This window comes from Lutra lutra, chromosome 14 (assembly GCF_902655055.1).
Source record: "Lutra lutra chromosome 14, mLutLut1.2, whole genome shotgun sequence".
Classification (NCBI taxonomy): Eukaryota; Metazoa; Chordata; class Mammalia; order Carnivora; family Mustelidae; genus Lutra; species Lutra lutra.
The window spans coordinates 60,514,174-60,536,296 of record NC_062291.1 but is presented as its reverse complement, the minus strand read 5'-3'; the positions used below and the strand labels follow the sequence as shown (position 1 = coordinate 60,536,296).

The 22,123-nt window shown below is 42.2% G+C and overlaps 1 protein-coding gene across 7 annotated transcripts in view; it reads left to right on the top strand.

The window, feature by feature from the left end:
• PKD2L1 (polycystin 2 like 1, transient receptor potential cation channel) overlaps positions 1-22,123 on the top strand; it is a 34,563-nt gene that overhangs the window by 11,009 nt on the left and 1,431 nt on the right. For 3 of the 7 annotated variants that reach the window (XM_047703553.1, XM_047703552.1, XM_047703551.1), the window contains 10 exons: positions 14,513-14,640; positions 15,100-15,353; positions 16,295-16,519; positions 16,685-16,913; positions 17,604-17,774; positions 17,957-18,138; positions 18,448-18,568; positions 19,323-19,421; positions 19,635-19,753; positions 21,363-21,489. In XM_047703553.1, the coding sequence (XP_047559509.1) occupies positions 14,513-14,640; positions 15,100-15,353; positions 16,295-16,519; positions 16,685-16,913; positions 17,604-17,774; positions 17,957-18,138; positions 18,448-18,568; positions 19,323-19,421; positions 19,635-19,753; positions 21,363-21,489 (1,655 nt within the window). Of the gene's footprint in view, positions 1-14,512; positions 14,641-15,099; positions 15,354-16,294; positions 16,520-16,684; positions 16,914-17,603; positions 17,775-17,956; positions 18,139-18,447; positions 18,569-19,322; positions 19,422-19,634; positions 19,754-20,731; positions 20,859-21,362; positions 21,490-22,123 lie in introns of all 7 variants that reach the window. The other 4 variants (XM_047703555.1, XM_047703554.1, XM_047703556.1 and 1 more) reach the window with 4 other exon arrangements.

The window sequence follows — 22,123 nt, the reverse complement described above, 5'->3', positions numbered from 1 at the left end:
TTGAAGGTCTTTGTGTAGAAACAATGGCTGTTTGTTTTAGGAGATAGTATTGTTATCTCAAAGGTGCACCTGGGCCTGGCCCTGTTTAGGAGTGGTTCTGAGACAGGACAAGCCTGGGTCTGGTCACCACACAGTTGGGGAGGAGGACGGAGACCCTTAGCCTTTGGCGACTTGTGTCTACACACCAACTAATGTCAACTGGATGTTCCTTGTTCATCACTGGTTGTAAGGAAATGCTTACCTCTATTCACTCTGCCTTTTTTGAGTGGATTTCAAGGTTTTTTTTTTTTTTTGGATTTCAAGGTTCTGTCCATAGATTGGTGGAATCTTATATTCATAGGGGAGGTTGAAGTAAGTTTGGAGACTAAGAAAAAGATGTCTTTGTTTTCTTTTTTTTTCCTTATTGAGACATAAGTGACATACAACATTGTATTTGTTTTAGGTGTAAAGCATAATGATTTGATATATGTATATATTGGGAAATGATCACAATTAGTTTAGTTAACATTGCTCACTACACATAGTTACTGTTTTTTCTTGTGATGAGCATTTTTAGGATTTAGTCTCTTAGCAACCTTCAAATACACAATATAGTATTGTTTTTTTTTTTTTTTTTAGTATTGTTAACTGTAGTCACCATGCTGTACATTACATCACCATGCTGGATTTGTTTATCTTATATTTGGAATTTTGTACCTTTTGACCACCTTCACCAATTTCACACCCCTCCCCCCCCACTCCTATGTCTGGCAACCACCAATCTGTTTTCTGTATCTATAAGTCTTGTTGGGTTTTGTTTTTGTTTTAGATTCCACATATACATGACATAGAGTATTTGTCTTTCTCTGGCTGACTTCTTTCACTCAGTATAGTGTCCTTAATGGCCATCCATGTTGCTGCAAATAGCAGCATTTCCTTTTTGATGGATGAATAATATTATCTCATATATATGTACCACATTTTCTTTATCCATTCATTTGTCAGTGGACACTTAGGTTGTTTCCATGTCTTGGCTGGCTATTATAAATAATGCTGCAATGAACATAGGGGTGCAAATACCTTTTTTGAGATAGTGATATCATTTTCTTCAGATAAATACCCAGGAGTACAACTGCTGGTTCATACAGTAATTCAAAAAATTTTTAATTTTTTGAGGAACCTCCACAGAAGATGTCTTTCTTGACTAAGCATTCCTAGAATTGACAAGGAAAGGAACAGAAATATGTTGGAGGTTCAAAAAATGTCTGTGGGTGAGCTCCTATACCCTATGTGACTGTAATGATGGCAGAAGATAATTGGTCCCATAGAACCATGACATTAGTGAAGGTGAAATGGTGATGGAGAAAGCATGGGACCTAGAATAAGATGCCATGGTTCAAATGACAGTGAAACCAGTTATTAGCCATTGCCTTTGGTAAGCTAGGTCAAGATACTTAAATCTCTGGAAGCCCTGATTTCCTTATATATCAAGTAATGATAATGACTGCCTTTTGAGATTGGTAGAAACTAAGTAAGTACAACTAGTACAATGCCTGGCATATAGTGGGCTTTCAATAAATATCAGTGATGTGGAATACCACATCAAGGTATAAATTAGGAAAATACTGAAAGGTAAAGTTAAATCCACTGGAAGCCTCATATCTGAGAAAGCATCAGGATAATGCTTATCAAGGATCAGAAAGACTGGGCCCTCTAGAAGCAGTTGCCAGAGATCAAGACTGGCCATGGGATCATGCTTTCATGCTTTTCCTAGCATGCTCTATTACCCATGGCCCATCCAGACACAGAGAATTACAAAGTCCTTCTAGTACTAGGGTGAAGTCATCTGAGTCACCTCAACCTAAATAATAGGGATTTGGGTCCCACCACAGGCTTTGGCCTATATCTGCTATAGCAGGATTCCCTGGTGCCCCAGAATTCCGAGGGCCTGGATCACTGTTACAAGACTGGTGAGCCTGGACCTATCCTGTTGTCCAGTGCTAGGTGACAACCTGTCATGTAGTTTTCCCACATATGGGGCTGTCACTGGTCTCTAGGAATACTGTACATTTAAACACCAGCTCTTGGAATTAGGGAAGGAATTTTTTACCAATAACTATGCTTTGATCAAGTACAGGAGAGCAGGCAGCTGTAGCTGATAAAATCTAGATATTCTAAATTCTTGTAGATGAAACCAGTCTGGGGTTCTGCGATGTAAGTAGCCAGAGAAAGAACATGGAGTTCGCATTCATAAAGCATGAGTCTGAGTATTGACTCTCTCTTGTCAGCTGAATGGCCCTGTGCAGATCATATAAATTTGAACTTCATGATTCATAGTGTTAAAAATAACATCCCAAATGATGTCACTTATGTTAAGGCCCCATGTCATTAAATCAAGACTTAATACCTATCAAGACTTAATACCTTACCTAACTGCAGTTTCAACCCCCCCCGCAAAAGGTAACCTTTAACCAGTCAGCATGGGAATTTCTTGGTCAGCACTAGGAAATGTGCAGAGAGATCCCTTCCATTCCCCATAGAAGGGCTACCTTGCCAAAAACAAGGGCTTCTTTGCTAATAATTTCCTTTTTTTCTACTCCCTTTGTACCTTTAGAAAACTTTCCTTTTCTGCAGCCCTTTGGATCTCACCTCTACTTGCTAGATGGGATGCTGACTGATGCACGGTTTAACTAATAAAGCTAATTAGATCATTAAAATTTATTTGATTGAATTGTGAAATTTAACATTAGGTAAACTGCTCATGGGCAAGGTCAGACCATATCTAATAAGCTACTGGGAGACATTGCATGGGAAAACACTTTGAAAACTATGGAACATGGAATACAGATAAGGGATTATAATAATATTGATAATTGTCTCTTTACACTATTAGGTGGTAGCAACAATAAATCTAGGATTTTGGGGTGCCTGGGTGGCTCAACGTGTTAAGCCTTCATCATGCCTTCAGCTCAGGTCATGATCCCAGGGTCCTGGGATTGAGCCCCACATCAGGCTCTCTGCTCAGTGGGGATCCTGTTTCCCCCCCTCTCTCTGCCTGCCTCTCTGCCTACTTGTGATCCCTCTCTCTCTGTCAGATAAATAAATAAAATCTTAAAAAAAATAAATCTAGGATTTTAAGTTGAGGCAGATCATTAGGCCTGTGTGGAGGTTCTAGTCACAGATATAAGTTAAAGGGCAATGTTCTCAAAGATGCGCTCCAAGGAACTCTGGGGCTTCCTGAGGCCCTTTCCCTTACCAAATTACAAATTTGTGAGAGATCATATTTTCTTCATATACTTCAACAAAAACAGCATATAGCAGTAGATTGAACTCTGAAGCAGATATGGGAATCCAGCAATCTTCTCTAAACCCAGATATTTAAACAGGCTTGCAAAAATGCTAAACGATCCCATTTTTCTCACTGAATTTATTTGTTTTGCTTTAGAAAATAGTTGTTTTTCATAAAAATATATTGTTTATATATATGGGGTTTGTTATCATTATTTTAACATGAACCATTATTATAAATGTCTCAATTTTTTTCTCAGTTTTAATTTCTATAAGGTAATTACTGTTAGTTATAACCCAAATAAAAACTTTTTGGAGTTCCTAATAATTTTTAAGAGTTACAAAGGGGTTCTGAGAATGAGATGTTTGACAACCCCTGGTTTGGAGAATGAGTTTGAGGTAGTCAAATCAGATTACTTCTTAGCATGGAGTGCTCAACAAATGAAATGTTGAGAGCTCATTAGTAAAGGGTTCAAACTAAGGACATGATCCTGGCTATTCACACATTCAATTCCTTCAGACTTCTACAAAGTCTCTATTACGTGGCAGACCCTCCTAAAAGTTAAAGACTTTGAAAAACAGGAGATACACCTTCTGCCTTCAAGGAGCAAAGGAAACCAATGTCTGGAAACCAGTAGTGACCTGCATTGCTACTGATGCTATGGCAGGGTGGGTGTCGGGGGGCGGTGCTCCAGGATGATGGCAAGATGTTAGAGGACAAAATGTTCAGAGAGACCTGGGAACTCTTGTGGGTCTCAGAAGCAGGCAACCATTCAAGTCTGAGGAGACCCAAAGTCGTTGCCATTTGCTTGTGTTTTGTTTTGTTTTGTTTTAACATTACTGGTGCTTAGCCTGGAGAAGGCAGGGGTGGGAGCGAGAGCCAACTAAGGCCTCAGGCTATGAATATGCAAGAGCTTTGCCAGAGTCAGAGTTTGGGAGGGCAAGTATGAAAGGAAAATATAAAGCAGTGTTTCTCCTCATTTCATTACAAAAGAATTCTACCCCCTCTACCCCCAAACCATGGGACTGTCTTTATTAAAAGTTTAACTACTATAGTTCTTGTTTTAAAAACAAGAGTCAAATAATATGGAAAATGTTAAAGGCCACTATTATTAAACACTATTAAGAGTCTGGTATATAGGGGCGCCTGGGTAGCTCAGTGGGTTAAAGCCTCTGCCTTCAGCTCAGGTCATGATCTCAGGGTCCTGGGATCGAGCCCCACATCGGGCTCTCAGCTCAGCAGGGAGCCTGCTTTCCTTCCTCTCTCTGCCTGCCTCTCTGCCTACTTGTGATCTCTGTCTCTGTCAAATAAATGAATAAAATCTTTAAAAAAAAAAAGAGTCTGGTATATATAGGGGCGCCTGGGTGGCTCAGTCGGTTAAGCATCTGCCTTTGACTCAGGTTATAATCCCAGGGTCCTGGGATCGAGCCCTGCAACCAGCCCTGCAACCAGCCCTGCAATGAGCCCTGCATGGAGCCCTGCATCGGGCTCCCTGCTCACTGGGAAGTCTGCTTATCCCTCTGCCCCTCCTACTCTCTGTCAAATAAAAAAATAGAATCTAAAAGAGTTTGGTATACATAATTTCAGCCATTTTCTAAGCACATATAAATAAATATATTTGAATTTTAGGGAAATGCACTGGTTTTATAATCCTCTAGGGAATGCTCTGAGGATTTAACCCTTCCCTCATTTCTAAGTTGCAATTGTCTTCTGCCTACTTTCCATCTTAAGAAACAGGAGGCATTTGGAATCCAATTTTAAAGGACCTAATAGCATTAATTAGAATGTGTGGGTGAAAGAAGGAATTGCCCAAGGAGAGCAGTAGCAATAAGGGGATTTGATTTCTTAATAGGGAACTTCCTACTAAGCAAAGGAAAAAGGGTTTTGTATACTCAGTAAATGGTTTTAACCAAGAGTTCTGTGGTTAGATTGGACTTTTCTTTTTAATATTTTTTTTAAAGATTTTATTTATTTATTTGACAGAGAGAGATCACAAGTAGACGGAGAGGCAGGCAGAGAGAGAGAGAGAGGGAAGCAGGCTTCTTGCTGAGCAGAGAGCCCAATGTGGGACTTGATCCCAGGACCCTGGGATCATGACCTGAGCCGAAGGCAGCGGCTTAACCCACTGAGCCACCCAGGCGCCCCTGGACTTTTCTTAACGTAGGAATTTTGTGTTGTCCATTTTGTTAACTTCAACTCTTTCCCCCTAATTTTTTTAGAAAAATTCCTTTTCCAAAGTACCCACCTGCCATGGACGTAATCCTATAAAAAGCTTCTGTTGGGATATTGACTTAGCAGTAGTAACGGTGCTTAAATAAAATAGAAGTTTATTTCTCTCTCACATAACAAGCTGAATTGTATAAGAAGCCCTGGACAGGGGGCATGTGGGTGGATCAGTCCAAGAAGCTTCTGACTCTTGATTTCGGCTCAGGTCATGATCTCAGGTTTGTGAGATCAAGCCCCGGTCAGGCTCCAGGCTGAGTGTGCTGAAACTCTGGACTGATAGGGGGATCCACAATCCTGTGGGGCCCAGACTGCTTCTACCTCTTTGGGTTGTCATTCTCAACATATGGCTTCTACCTCATGCTCCAGCTCCTGCTCTTATGTCCCTATTACAGCTATCAGGAAATAAGAAAGTAGAAAGTACATTCCTTCCTTTTAATGGTATGAACCTGGAATTTAAGTGGAAGCACACCACTCCACTCACATTCCATTGACAAGAACTTGTTCAAATAGTCACCATAACTAGCTGCAAGGGAGGCTGGGTAATGGGGCGTTTAGTTCGCAGCCATGTGCCTCTACATAAAATTGTGTGATCATGTAAGAAAGGGAAGAAAACTATTGGAAATGACTAGTAGTCTATGACAAATAGGGGGAGAAGAACTCTTGTTCATAGTTTGACATGGGAGGGGCAAAAAGTAATGGAACCCAGAGAAACCAAGGTGCTTATAACCTCTCTGATACGAAATCATCAGGGAGGCTGATGAGACCTGATTCTTTTCCATAAAGAGTGGGAACTAAAGTGTTTTCCTAAGTTATTATGAAACTATTATCAGATGCTGATGGGGAGGCATAAGAAGTGACGGTTTCAAGGCATTGCATTTTATTTCACAAGAAAGAAGAATCAGCCTGTAAGAGTAAAAGTTCTCTTCCCAGCGGGAATAGAACAGTGGGAGTTCTATCCACACAATGACTGTCAGGGCCGGGTTTGGAGGTAGAGGGAAGAGACCTCCAGATTTCTAGAGAAGCATCCTCCATACTTTTCCTCACAGCTATCCACTTAGGAAGGAGCAGTTGTCTTTTTGATTTTCAAAAACTTGAAGGCACAGAGTTTCGAACAGATGAGTAGTATAGACATATAAAGGAGTTATAATTATACAGTTGATGGCAGAAGCACCCCAACTCTTCAGAGTTCTTTGTCAATTAGCTGACACTCTCCTGCCCGAGGAGAGTGTTGTTAGAAAATGACAGCTAAGTTCTATCATATGGTAATTAGGAACAAGAAAGGAACTCAGTAGCATATAATGGCCTATATGGTAAGCATCTGGGAATGTAGGCACACAAAGCAACTGCTGACTTCTTGCTGTTGCCCTGAACTGAGAAGGTCTTCCAACAGTTCAAAAGAGAGGACAATAATATTCAGGCTCTACTATAAACATTGGAATGGATAAAATCAGGTTATTATCCAAGCTCATGATAATGATGATTAATAATAATTATTACAGTCATACTTCTTTAATAATAATATATTTATGCCCCACCTGTGTCTAAAAGGGACCTAAGCCAGCTTACATTAAAAAGCACAGACACAATAAAATATAGCCCTTTAGAACTATAATAAAAGAGACATAGCAAAAAAAGTGGTGAAAGGGGAGAAATAGAACTGGTACCAGAAAACCCAAGATAAACAAAAGTATAGCAGATAAGAATAAAGCCTGAGGTTCCTGGCAACCAAAGCAAGAAGACATAAGAAGGTTGCTCAGTTTTCACTGGTACTAAGAAAAAGTACACCAGTTGATAAGGAGACATTAGCTCTAGGAAGATTTGGCTTTGTTGGATTTAATATGAGTCATGGAATATCATAATAGATAAAAGCAATATCCAAGACTGATGCTACTTCTTTTTTTACTGTGTTTTATATCTGCCTCCTTTAAAATCCATATTAAATCCTTGTTCTTAAAGCATTCTTGAGAGTAGGGATATATTTGTATACTGTACATACATATGTACATATGCAATTTTGCATTCTGTTTACTACCATTTCAATGGCTGTGTAATACTCCATTAAGTGGCTCAATGATATCATAGTTTCCTTCAATATTGTCTCTTTGTAAGACATTTAGGTTGTTTACAATCTTTCAATACTATGAAAAACCCAGGTCATGTTTTTGGGCATATGAGTTTTTCCTTCTTTGGGACTTAGCTATGTCAGAGTATGACTCTTGATACAGATTTATACACAATTATATGTTTATACCAGAATGAAGGAATTTGGAGCTTCCTTTAAGATGGTTATATTTTGAGTTTACCAAATGCTTTTTGCAATTCACCTCCTAACTCAGATATTAGACTCTTCAAATAGAGTTTTCTTATAAGAAAGCCTTATAAACTTGTGTAAAATGCTAAACATTTGGCTTGATTTTTGGAAGGAGAGTCAGAGTCCCTGATTAGAAAGATTTGAGTGATAGAGGGTATGGTAATGTATTGTACAGTGGCTAAATTCCTGGTCTTTGGAGTAAGGCAGACCTGAGTTTGAATCCAAGTTCTATTTACCTGCTATATGATCTTTGGACAAGTTATTTAATAGCATAAAATGCCGATGGTAGTTCCTATTTTATGAAGTTTTTATGGGCTTATTGGACAATGTGTGCAAAGCCCAGTGCACAATAAGTGTCAGTGATGTCAATTATTGTTATTATTCAGCAACTGTGAATTCGATCTGAGGCTTAGGTTAAAAGGCATGATATAGTAAATACAAGAGAACTTGATTTCTGCCCAAGAGAATAAAAATCAGTTACTCTGTGCTGGATGGTGAGACCAACACCTTGTCTCTGATTCTTCTTCTTCTTTTTTTTTTTTTTAAAGATTTTATTTATTTATTTGGCAGAGATCACAGGTAGGCAGAGAGGCAGGCGGGGATGGGATGGGGTGCGGTGGGAACAGGCTCCCTGCTGAGCAGAGAGCTCAATGCTGGGCTTGATCCCAAGACCCTAAGATCATGACCTGAGCCAAAGGCAGAGGCTTAACCCACTGAGCCACCCAGGCGCCCCTTGACTCTTCTTGACAACGTTCTCATACAGTCATTGTCCAGTGTCTGAAAACTTCCTGCAATGAGGCCCTCACTATATTTAAAAGTTAGTAATGTACTGACACACAGACATTCCATATACTGAGTCAAATTCTGATTCCTTCCTGTTTCCCCTCATTCCCTGGTCTAGTGTTGCTTTTTGAAATGGAGCAATTCCACTCCTTCACTGGACCTTCAAGGAAGGAACCAGGGAGGCCCCTTGCAGGAGCCCCCTCCATGTGATCCTCAGCAGGCAGTCCGCATTGACATTCTCAGGGATGAAATGGATGTTTGTGAAGTGGTCCATTTCATAATTTGAAAGCGCAAAGTGGTCAGGAAATTCTTCCTTTGGTGGAGTTTACTCCATCATTTGTTAATGTTCCTCCTATAACTTCTACTCCTTGGATATAGCTCAGTCCTAGGAACAGAACAGAATTAGTTTGCTGTGGGAGCAGTTAGATTTGCATTGGAATCCTGGCTCTTTGGGCGAGTTTCTTCAGCTATTTGCAACTGGAAAATAGGGATGATAATAATAGCCCCCCCCCCCCCCCACACACATATGGTGCTGTTGTAGGGTTAAATGAAATAAGCATGTCAGGATGTCAGGATGTCAGGTACTTTGCATAGGGCATAAAATAGATGTTCTGAGGTAATAAATGGCTACTCTGGTCTATTACTTCTCCTGATATGGAGAATGATGATGGATACACTTAGTGGATGGATGGATGGAATGGATACACTGAGTCCCTATCAGATTCAGAAACCTCTGAACTAGATGTTCTACTTAGATAAGCTGGTTTTTCGTGGTAAGGTCAAATGATTTACCTGAAAGGAAATTAAGAGGGTGGAGTGGGGGAAAGGAGACAGCAGGTAAGATCATTGAGTTGGTTTCAATCTTTTTTCTCCTACAATATGCTGGAGGGGTGTGGTCAACTCCCATGACTGCCAGTGGCTCCATAGGACAATAGACTCAGTGATTTTCCCTTGGGGTGAGGACGGGGTCCTCTAAGAGGTCTAGGTAGTTTGTAAAAGCTTTCCTATCCCTCCCTATCTCAGAAGGAAGGTTCTGACAGCCTCTTGGGAAAGAAGTTATTTCTTCTTCCTCACTCCCACTTGTGAGAACCATGGAGACAGGTACTGGGAAACACCCTGCCTTCTTGACAACTCTATCAAAGACAAGTGGGATTATGTAGCAACAGATCAAGGCAGTGGTTCTAGTATGGTCCCAGAACCAGTAACAGCAACATTACATGGGAATGTGTTGGAAATGAAAATTATTGAGTTCCATCCTATAGCAGACTGTGTTTTAATAAGCCTTCCAAGTAATTCTGATACATGCTGCAGTCACCATAACATATTATTATGGGGAGAGACATAAGAGACATAAGATTTCACATAATCTAGCAATCCTGGACTTTTTCCACCCTGCTTCTGGGTTCAGATTGCAGTAACCTCCAAGCCTGATACTCATCTGATGTTCTGGATGGTTAACATATTAGGAAGATTGAGCTGTGCTATCAACATTTCTACCATCATGTTGTGTAAGGGTTACTGGCCAACTGTACTTGCTCCCTAGGGCATCTAAGGACGAGCTTTGTTTCTCTTACCCAAGACTATGATTTTATTGCTCTCTTTGGACTGAGGAACATTCCAGCCTCCTTCCAACATCTATTAAATAGGAATTATTCTTGACTATTTTGATGACTTTGCTGCCAGGTGTCAAATATAGAGTCATAATACTTTATTTTGTTTGAAAACTATTAATTTGTTTCATTCTACTCCTTTGTGGTTCCCCCACCACACTTTTGGTTTAGCCCAACAAACACTTATTGAGGAAAATATTAAATACCAGGCACTTTGCTAAATGAATGAAACGTAGTCCTTGTCTCCTGAGGAGCATATGATGGGGTGACTTGAACTAATTGTTAAGCACCCACTGTGTTCAATGCATTCTAAAGACATCATCTTTCATCTTTATAATATTACAAGAAAGATATTGTGTTCCCCCATTTAGTGATGAGGAATCTGAGACTCAGAGCCCAAGTCTATACTGTAAGTGACAGAGCTAAGATTTGAACATAGGTCAGTCTGGCTCCTAGGCTCATGCTCATTCGACAACAATGAATTCATTCTGAGTGCGTACATGAGCAGGGTAGGTCAGAATACTATTAAATCTTCTCTTCTGTATAATTCAATTTTAAATGTTAAGATGTACTAAAAAAAAGTTCATTCTGGGGTCACCTGGGTGGCTCAGTGGGTTAAGCCTCTGCCTTCAGCTCAGGTCGTGATCTCAGGGTCCTGGAATCGAGCCCCGCATTGGGCTTTCTGCTCAGCGGGAAGCCTGCTTCCCCACCTCTCTCTGCCTACTTGTGATCTCTCTCTCTGTCAAATAAATAAAGTAAAAAATCTTAAAAAAAAAAAAAAAAGTTCATTCGGGGACATCTTTCTCAATAGGTGGTGTTTTTTTTTTAAAAAGATTTTATTTATTTATTTGACAGACAGAGATTACAAGTAGGCAGAGAGGCAGGCAGAGAGGGAGGGGGAAGCAGGCTCCCCTCTGAGCAGAGAGCCCATGTGATGCGGGGCTTGGGGCTTGATCCCAGGACCCTGGGATCATGACCTGAGCCAAAGGCAGAGGTTTTAACCCACTGAGCCACCAGGCGCCCCTCAATAGGTGTTTTTAAGGATAGACACCAATGACCCAGCAAGGTGTTTCACATGTTAGACTTTGAGTAATGTTTGCTTAATGAATATAAAATGTGTCTTTAGAATAGTCAGGTTGGTAGACTGTAATATGTTCTACCAAGTGTCTATCTAGGGTATGAGATATAGTAATTTGAATTTCAGAGAGGTGGGGGTGTGGCTAAGCACCCCTCATCTCCTAAGATAAGTACAAAATTTGCTGAAATAAGAGTTAACAAGGAAGAGAAGGTATCTGGGTAGAGAAGGTATTGAATAGGTACTCCACAAGGCATAAACCATAATTTACAAAGTTTTAAAATGGTTTCTTGGTCTTTTCTGTTTACATGTACTTCAATTAAAAAGTTAAAAAGAATACTGAATTTCTGAGTGTCAGTGGGCATTTGACCAGGTGAAATAATTTCTCTCAAAAGACATAGTCTTTACTACTTGGGTAATAATCAGAGATGTTATGCTTCCATAATGGTTGACAAACAGTTCAGAGCAAGTTAATTCTGAGTATAATTTACAACTGGAGAAATGGAAGAGAAAAAGTTACAGCAAGGAGTACCACCTAGTGGCCATCAAGAAACTGCAACAATTTAATCAGCCTTTGGCATTAGGAACAATTCAGCACACTGACCATCCTTCTAACTCTGTGGTGGGCTCTAAGCAGACAGAAGCTTGACTTCCAAACCATTTTCTAGATCTGGAAAAGTTGAGTGAGAGTCCTCCAGATACTAAGCACAGGTAATCACAGATTTTAATCAGAGAGAATTAAAGTTGTTTCTTGGACTTAATAGAGTGGAATGGGGACATGTGAAATCATAATGCTTCCTATGCTGATTTCCCTCTGGAAAAGTGTGATATTGCTTGTGCCCAATCCATGACCACTCATTAGTCCCTCTTTCCTACAAGACTATAGATGAGCTCTAGGGGAGGTAGGAATTTGAAAAGGAAAAAAATTTTTTTAAAGATTTTATTTATTAGAGAGAATGTACGTATGAGAGAGAGAGAGAAGAAGTGTGTGTGTGTGTGTGTGTGTGTGTGTGTGTGTGTGTGTGTGTGTGTCAGAGAGAGAAAGAGAGAGCGAGCAGGGGCAGGGGGAGAGGGAGAAGCAGACTTCCCACTGAGCAGGGAGCCCAACATGGAACTCTATCCCAGGACCATGGGATCATGACCTGAGGCGAAGGCAGATGCTTAACCAACTGAGCTACCCAGGCACCCCTGAAAAGGAAAATTCCTAAAGAGAATTGCTCACAAGAGACTGACAAATCCTACTTTAATTTTTTATGTAATTCTAGACTTACAGAAAAGCTGCAGGAATAATACAAATAATTCTTATATATATATTTCCCAAATATGTACATTTTACCATGCTTACATTTCTTTTATTGCTCTCTTTCTCTCTTTCTCTCTCTTCACACACACACACACACACACACACGCATGCACACACATAATCTGAGAATAAATTACAGATGTAATGCCCTGTTGTTCCTAAATACTTTAATGTGTAACTCTAAAAATAGGGACATTCTCTTACTAAAGTCAGGAAATTATCATTGATTCAGTACTATCATCTAATGAACAGACCTTATAATTTCATCAATTATTCTACTAATAGACTTTATAGTAAAAGAAAAAAATTATTGCCCAGGATTTAATCCTAACTAAATGCACATATTACATTTAGTTTTTATGTTTCTTCAGTCTTTTAAAATCTAGAACAATTCTTTAGTCTTTCTTTATCTTGCAGGACTTGGCTAAGAAATTAAGCAACAATATCATATACTAACAAATTTTAAACTATAGAAACAACAAAAATCCATGAGTTCATGCTGATACATATAAATGACTAACTAGGGGCACCTGGGTGGCTCAGTGGGTTAAGCCTCTGCCTTCAGCTCAGGTCATGATCTCAGGGTCCTGGGATCGAGCCCCGCATCGGGCTCTCTGCTCAGCAGGGAGCCTGCTTCCCTTCCTCTCTCTCTCTCCCTGCCTCTCTGCCTACTTGTGATCTCTGTCTGTCAAATAAATAAATAAAATCTTTAAAAAAAATAAATGACTAACTAAATGAGGAAGAAGGAAAAGTTCTTCCCTTTTTTTTGAAAGTTTTTTTTTTTTTAAAGATTCTAACTAACAAATGCAGAAGGAATGATGTAATGGAATGAAAAAAATCACAACTTGACAACCATGGTAGTAATAATCAGGCAAAAGTCATTAATGGATATTAAAACTAGTAGGTAAAAGATTGATGAGTAATGGGATGTTTACACAATTTCAAAGTATTTCCCCACAAAATACATATTAATTACAAAGAGAAAAATAATTTTACATTGGAGAAAGCTGGAAGACACTGCCTTAACAAGGGATGAAATTTAACATCACTAGTAATGATGCAGTTAGACGATGTGTACCTTCTGATAGGAAGCTCTGAGAAGGACACACATCACTTTTTGGGTATTCTTTGCCAAATGTATAACCTGATTTTAAACACAAGAAAACATCAAGCAAATCTAAATTGGGGAACAGTCTATAAAAGAAATGGCTTATATTCTTCAAATACAGAATTTTAACTTAGAAAACTAATAGCTTCCCTTGACCGCCCAACTTTAGACTGGGTGTATGGGTTAGGGTGGTTAAGGAAGATTCAGTTCTTCAGGGCAAAAGTCAGGTCTTTTTTTGATCTGGGGATGCTCTGAGTCCTTCCATCAGGAGACAACCGTGCCCATCAGGATGCCCTGGGGCCAGAGGTGTTATGCCTTCCCCCTATTCCCATTGCTATGGAGTCATTGACTCCAAGATCCAGGAGACCACATCTCCATTGTAAGGCGTTTGGCCAGGATCTTGGAGTACTTTAGAATTCAGAGGTACTTTCCCAAGGGCATAGATATAGGACAAATGAAAGGAAGCACTACCTGGTGCAGAAGATGGAAATATCTTGGTTCTGGGGAATAAGAACTAGGAATTTAAGCTGGTTTAAGAAGAGAAAAGTGAATTTTCGGAATGAAAATATGAAGAGACAATTTCTGAGTGGAGTTCAGTCTTTCTGAGGTAAGTTGAGAGTAGAGGAGGAGACCTTGTAGCCTACCATATTCCCTGGTTTCCCCAATGCTCTATTAGCCTTCCCAACCAACTCTAGGGGTGGGTAGGTCCAATGCGGTTCCAATTAGGTAGGCATCTCTGGCCCCAAGGCAAATGGGCTTTCCTGTCTCCTCTGGAGAATGGATATGGGAAACAATGAGCAGGACACAATCTCTTTGGTTGGTTTCTAGTGACCTATGGAATGACAAGCTCCAGTGCCTATTATTATACCAAAGTGATGTCCGAGCTCTTCTTACATACCCCATCAGACACCGGAGTCTCCTTCCAAGCCATCAGCAGCATGGCAGACTTCTGGGACGTGAGTATGAGATCACCTCTACCTCTCCCCTCTCCTTTTCAATGGCCTGAAGCATAAAGTCACAGGCCAGGCCTCAGGAATGTCAGACAGTAAACCAGTCTATATCCAGAGACCAGATCATTCTGGGACAAGGCTAAGTCAAAGGGTCAAGCAAGAATCAATGGGTCAGACTAGAGCTTAGGTGAAGGTAGATGAGAGACTGGGATGATGGTCAGGAAGTCAAGCCAGTAGTTAAGTTAGTATTGAGAGTCAGAGATAAGGCTGAACTTCAAAATGCATTTTGAATAAAGGATAGTACCACATCAGGTCAAGAACTGGTCAAGGTTCACAGGTCATCTGAGGAGTCCAACAGAAGCAGATTAGAGACAAGCTGGAAAGTCAAGGAGTGAAGGCAAATGTCATTCCAAGAATAAAGTTCAAGATGAGGCAGGGTCAAGCTCAACCCAGCTTGTGGTCTAGTTTGCCCAGGGCCCACTACTGGACAGTTTGTATTGGACCAAATGGTACAACAACCAGAGCCTGGGCCATGGCTCCCACTCCTTCATCTACTATGAGAACCTGCTGCTGGGGGTTCCAAGGCTACGGCAGCTAAGGGTCCGCAATGACTCCTGTGTGGTCCATGAGGATTTCCGTGAGGACATTTTGAGCTGCTATGACGTCTACTCTCCAGACAAGGAAGAGCGTCTCCCCTTTGGGCCTCTCAATGGCACAGCGTGAGTGAGTCCCCCCACCAATGTTGCTGGGCTTGCTTCTCTGAGCCACCATCCTGAAGTTTGGGAACCATTTCCACTTAGTCTTAAAGAGCCGTAGGGGAGTGGAGGGTGGGGAGCATCTCTCTAGAATCCCATCTGTGACTGTTTGGAGATCTTTGTTTTGGTTACTCAGGAACAGAGAAGGTACATTAGCAAACAGACCCATAGCTGCTAGACTCATTTCCACACACAGATAGCAGTCACATTTGCCATACTCTGGAGGCAGTCTTGCCAGAGAAAGCATCCTTTCTTGCCCAGATGTTCTTAGAGGTATAGAGCATGGATGAAACACTGATATTGCCACTTAAGTCATTACTAAAAAGTCTGACCCTTGGACCTGATAGGGGAAGCAGCAAGAGGTTGAGGATGGATAAAGAATTATGAAAGAAGGGGGAAAGGGATGGATAAGATATGGAAGAAGGGGAAGGACGGAAGTGCTCAGGGAGGAAATTTGTGGACAGAACAAGAATCATGGGGCGAAGCAGCCAGGTGCACAACCACAAGAGCAGAAAGGGTCTTTTTCGGGTTATATGAGCCAGGTGTTTCCCTAGTGTGGACTACTCAGTCTGGGATCAAAAGTAGGGCATGGGTTTGTCATCCATAGTTTTGGGGGACATGATGAGAAATCAGGAGATTTATATTTGAGTTTCAGTTCAGCCACTAACTAGCTGGATTATCTCAGACATCTCTGAGTCTTAGGTTCCTCATCTTCAAACGTGGATAGTATTTACCCTCCTTTCTCACATAGTTGTTAGTATCAAGCAAGATAATATATGTGAAATGTATATATAATATATATGAAACTGTGAAGTCCAGGCAATCATAAAGTGTTGCCTTGCTTTGGGAGATCAGCTTTTGGACTGGCTCAGACCTCTCTGCTCAGATGGCATCTTCTGTGACAGGTGGACATACCATTCACAGGATGAGCTGGGGGGCTCTTCTCACTGGGGCCGGTTGACAAGCTACAGTGGAGGTGGCTACTATCTGGACCTTCCAGGATCTCGGCAGGCCAGTGCAGAGGCACTCCAGGACCTTCAGGAGGGCCTATGGCTAGACAGGGGCACTCGGGTGGTCTTCATCGACTTCTCAGTCTACAATGCTAACATAAATCTTTTCTGTGTTTTGAGGTGGGTCCCCTTTCCCTATTTTCTCTCCATCCATGGTTCCTGGTTCCTTTCTATGCTTGAGCCCCTTCCTTAAACTTATACCTTATAGTGGGGGTGTGGAGGGGAGGGGATGGGAAGAACTATCCCAGTCCAGGCTTCACCAGGGATCTTCCCCTCTTCCCACAGACTGGTGGTAGAATTTCCAGCTACAGGAGGTGCCATCCCATCCTGGCAAATTCGCACAGTTAAGCTGATCCGCTATGTCAGCACCTGGGACTTCTTTATCATTGGCTGTGAAGTCATCTTCTGCATCTTCATCTTCTACTATGTAGTTGAGGAGATCCTGGAGCTCCATATCCACCGGCTTCGTTACCTCAGCAGCATCTGGAACATTCTGGACCTGGTGGTTATCTTGGTGAGGGATAGATATCTTATACCTGGGACATATTAGAAGGAGGAAGGGGCTCTATGCTGTTAGGGTCTCCAAGTTCTTCCTTTTGGAGTGTCACGTTTTCTTTATGACTTCTGGTCAAATCACTGTGTTAAAGCTCCCAAAGCCAGAGGCTGATGTTCCCCTGGAAACATCAGGGGCTCAGCTCCTGGGAAAACTCTGTCTTCCAAATGCCCTCTTCCTCTGACCTGTGATCAAGCTGACCTGTGAACCTTTTCTTTATGTACTTGTTATTTTGTTCCTCTTCTGTCTTTTGCCTTTATGACCTGTCCCTTTGAAACCCCTATGTTCTCTCTTCTCTTCTATTGAAATATTCTGCCTCTTCTCTTCCTCTTCCTCCTATGAACAGGACATATTAATTTCTTGACCAATGCTAGGAAGTGGCAGGAGAAATAAAATTACTTGGCTCCAATTCTCTGTGATCCTTTATAACCCACATATTTACTACTGGCTCCATAGCCTTCTCCTTGCAATTAAGGCATTCCCCCATCACCCTATTCAGTTCCATTTGAAACTGAAATAGTCAACAACTCGGAAGGGAAGGATTTTTTTTTCCCACCTGACTTACTTACCCCAGCTCTCCCCTAGGACCTTATCATTGAACTTCCCTTGAGATCCCGACTTCTCTGACACCTCTGACCTCTGTGATGACAGCTATCCATTGTGGCTGTGGGCTTCCACATATTCCGAACCCTTGAGGTGAATCGGCTGATGGGGAAGCTCCTGCAGCAGCCAAACATGTACGCTGACTTTGAATTCCTCGCCTTCTGGCAGACACAATACAACAACATGAATGCTGTGAACCTCTTCTTTGCCTGGATCAAGGTACGTTGGGACCCCTCACCCCCAGCAACACCTCAGGCCACTCATTTTCCCTCCCTTGGTACTTGTCTCATTTTCCTGGTCTGGTTTGGCAACTCTGATGACCTCCATAGGTCCCTGGAGTGGACTATTCAAAGCTTTTCTCTCTTTTTCCTTAACTGCTTGGTTCAACATGGCCCTTCCAGATATTCAAGTACATCAGCTTCAACAAAACCATGACGCAGCTCTCCTCCACGCTGGCCCGCTGTGCCAAGGACATCCTGGGCTTTGCTGTCATGTTCTTCATTGTTTTCTTCGCCTATGCCCAACTCGGCTACCTGCTTTTTGGAACCCAAGTGGAAAACTTTAGTACTTTCATCAAGTGCATGTGTGTATCGTGGCCCCTTCACTCCTCCCTGGCCCCTCACCCTCTGGCTCTGTGGGTGTGTGTATCCTTGGGGAAGCTGGGTGTATGTGTGCAGGCATGTCTGTGGTTAAAGCATCTGTGTGAGGATCTCCAGAAGCTCTGGTGTGTGTGCTCAAGTATGTCTGTACCCCGTTCTGTCTTTATCAGCTTGGAAGTGCAGTGAGAGGGCTGTCTGAGTTCACCGAAGAACAGCAATTAGTGGCTTGGGGTATGAATAGGGGTCAGGGTTATGATTAGGCTCTGGGTGAAGCCCAGAACCTTGTCTCTCAGTTTCACTCAGTTCCGGATCATCCTTGGGGACTTTGACTACAATGCTATTGACAATGCCAACCGCATCCTGGGACCTGCCTACTTTGTCACCTATGTCTTCTTTGTCTTCCTCGTGCTCCTGGTGAGCCTCCCTCTGAGAGGTGGGGAGTTGGGAGTCTGAGGGGTGGAGACATAAAGGACCTGAGGGTGAGGTTTTGCCCCCCACCAGTTTCTCTACCCAGGTTTAAGAGGGGTGTCTCAAATCATGGGTGGAGAATGAGGTGGGGGAGCTCTGGGTCTCCTGAAAGCTGGCTAATGTGCTCAATATTGCTAGCACAGTCAGGCAATTTGCAGAGTATCAGGGAATCTGCAGGCTCCCTCAGTAAAGTGAAACCTCTATTCTCCAAGGATAGAAAGGGAGAGAAATGTGCCCCATGAATAGAAGTGGTTGAACTTAGAAGCTTCTATATCTATTCTCTCCTTCCTTTAGGACTAACTGGCTGTTTCTATCACCATTGCTTTATACTGTCTCTTTCTCTCTGTCAACTAGGAAAGATCTGGGTTTAATATTTATTAACAAAGCCAGTAGGTTTCTTTATTTGATCATGGTTAGGGATAGATGGGTTAGATTTGGGTTAGATGGTAAAGATAGCAAAACTGTACTCTTAGTGAATAGTTGGCCCTTATATGGAGGTGAACTCTTGCATATGGTGGGGTACTGTTGTAGTCAGGTTGTTGCAAAGCAACTGAGTGAGGAGAGCAGGTGGATGAGGGAGCTTGATCCATCCCTAACAGGATTGTGCTGAACAGGGATCTTGGGGCCCTGAGATGTGGGGGTTAGTGGGCTACAGAGAGCTCCAATTGAAAGCAAATCCAGGTCCCCTCTTTATCTCCAGAACATGTTCCTGGCCATCATCAATGACACATATTCAGAGGTCAAGGAAGAGTTGGCTGGACAGAAGGATGAGCTGCAACTTTCTGACCTCCTGAAACAGGTAACCACTCAGTATCCTTGAGCCACACATCTGAGTCAGAGCCGAGGTCTAAGGCTCTGTGTCCTGGTCTGTTTCTGACTGGTGTAGGGCCCTGTGCCCACCCTTGTGTGGTTTTGACTTATCCCTGGAAGCTTGGCATCCTGTGGGTGGGGAAGAGGGCAGGAGATGATGAGAAGCTATGGGAACTGGTATCTGTTTCCTTTTCCCTTACAGGGCTACAACAAGACCCTACTGAGGCTGCGTTTGAGGAAAGAGCAGGTTTCAGATGTACAGAAGGTCCTGCAGGGTGGGGAAGAGATTCAGTTTGAGGATTTCACCAACACCTTGAGGGAGTGAGCAACCAGAGATTCAACCTTCTCTGATATTGTTCTATAAGTCCTTGGCCTTCAAACATATACCCTTTGCCTAAAAACCTCTGATATTGGCCAATGGGCCTACAACCTTGGCTTATAGCATTTAATTTTGGCCTATAGATCTCTGATTCTGTCCTTCAGAATTGTGCCCTTGGTTTAAAGGTCTCTGACCATATTCTAGAACATTCTGGACCTCACTAAACAACACGTAGGACTAACATAATAATATAATTTCTTCATCATTACATTACATTTCTCACTCCCACAAAACTCTGTAGTTGGTTCTGTGCTCCCCAACAAACACTGGCCTATTCTCCTAGCCTTCCTTTTCCCCAGGTAAACATATGAACAAACACTGAACAAATATATTGTAAGCACCATTTGTGAGCCAGGCAATGAGTAGGGCACACAATTAATTAGACAAAATCTTTGTTCTCCAGGAGCTCATACACCTGTAAGCAAATAAACTGAATCACAGAACAAGTTCAACAAAAAAGTGATTAGAAGAGAGGGAGCACAAACTAAAGAGAGTTTTCAATTCTATTTTTGAGCTTAAGGGAAGGCTTCCTGGAAGAGGTGATGTATGAATACCTATAGGAGGATGAATAGCCTACAAGTAGACAAGCAGGGGAAGTCCACTCCAAGAGATGAGAACATATACAAAGGCATAGAGGTGTTAAGTTGAACAACATGTATAGGAATAATAAGCAGCTAAGCAATGCTATGGTATCAAATAAAAGTGGGGGATAGAAGGAGAGGAGACCAGTGGAATAAACAAGGGCTACATTGGGAAAGACCTTGAATACCACCATTCTGTCCAAAGAATAGGGTGCTCAGTAGGGATTTTAAGAAAAGAAGGGATGTATTTAGACCTGTATTTTAGAATGACTATTTACTGTAGTTGCATTATAGAGGATGGATTTCAGGGGAAGAGGGTAAAGGGGAAGGAAGCCTTTTACCCGGGCACGCAGAGCATGAAATCACTGAGCTCACAGCCGCCTTCACCAGGTTTGTTCAAGATGGGAATTACATCCTGGACAAGAAAGAGCAAGAACAAATGCAACAGGACCTGGAGGACAAGAGGGTGGCAGTTGGGGGAATGGGTTATTTAGGGGCAGAGATTTTTCAATAATTCCTATAGAACATTAGGAGGACCTGAACCTTGTCAGCAGGACCAAGAGAAGGAAGACTGATTAAAACAATTTTGGGGGGTGCCTGGGTGGCTCAGTGGGTTAAAGCCTCTGCCTTCAGCTCAGGTCATGATCCCAGGGTCCTGGGATCAAGCCCCGCATCAGGCTCTCTGCTCAGTGGGGAGCCTGCTTCCCTTCCTCTCTATCTCTGCCTGCCTCTCTGCCTACTTGTGATCTCTCTCTTTCTGTCAAAAAATAAAACCTTTATTTAAAAAAACAAACAAACAATTTTTGTGGGGTAAAATTGCCAGACCTTGGAGATCCTGGCTTTCCCACATGGTCCCATTCTTCCCCAGAAAGCAAGAGTCAGTGAGTCTGGAAAAAAAGTGGGGAGTCAGTAATTGAGAGATCACAGCCACAGCAGGTCAGAAGTCATTTCATCATACTGTTTTCCTCAGACTCGGGCACACAGAGCATGAAATCACTGAGCTCACAGCCACCTTCACCAGGTTTGATCAAGATGGGAATTACATCCTGGACAAAAAAGAGCAAGAACAAATGCAACAGGACCTGGAGGACAAGAGGGTGAGCCCAGCTGGTCGGTGGAGAGGCAGTGAAAGAAAACCACTCACTCTCCCCTCCCTGCCAACACACTCAGAACACAAATCCGAACTGAAAACCCTTCAATAAAGAACTCTCTAGAACAGTGGTTCTCAACCTGCTGCACATTAGAATGCCCTGGTGGGGTGGGGGTGGGGATTCAAATAATCCTCATACTCAGGTCACATAACCTAGACAGAATCTCTGGGGGAGACCAAACATCAGTACTTAAAATACTCCCCTGCTGATTCCAATGCATAGCCAAGGTTGAAAACCACTGCTCTAAAATACAGTCTTGGGAAAAGATCAGTCACCCGAGAATCCCTGATAATTCTTTCTGAAGAGTTGCCTTCTCCTTGGGACTTTCAAACTCAGGCCCTTAGCTGCCCCTGCTGTGCCTGCTTCATCCCTATCCAGTGTAGACCCAAAAATCAAGGGCAGGAGGGAAAGTGGCAGGAATTCTAGTACTATTCTTCTTTTCCCAAACGGAGTTGGCTTCTAGTGAGGGTCTCCGTAATCAAGGCTTCCAAGAGCTCAAGTTTTGTTTCTGTGGCAGGTGATTCCCTCCCAGAGGTTGGGCCAGCTTTGTGTCTAGCACCACCACACTGATCTTTTTATC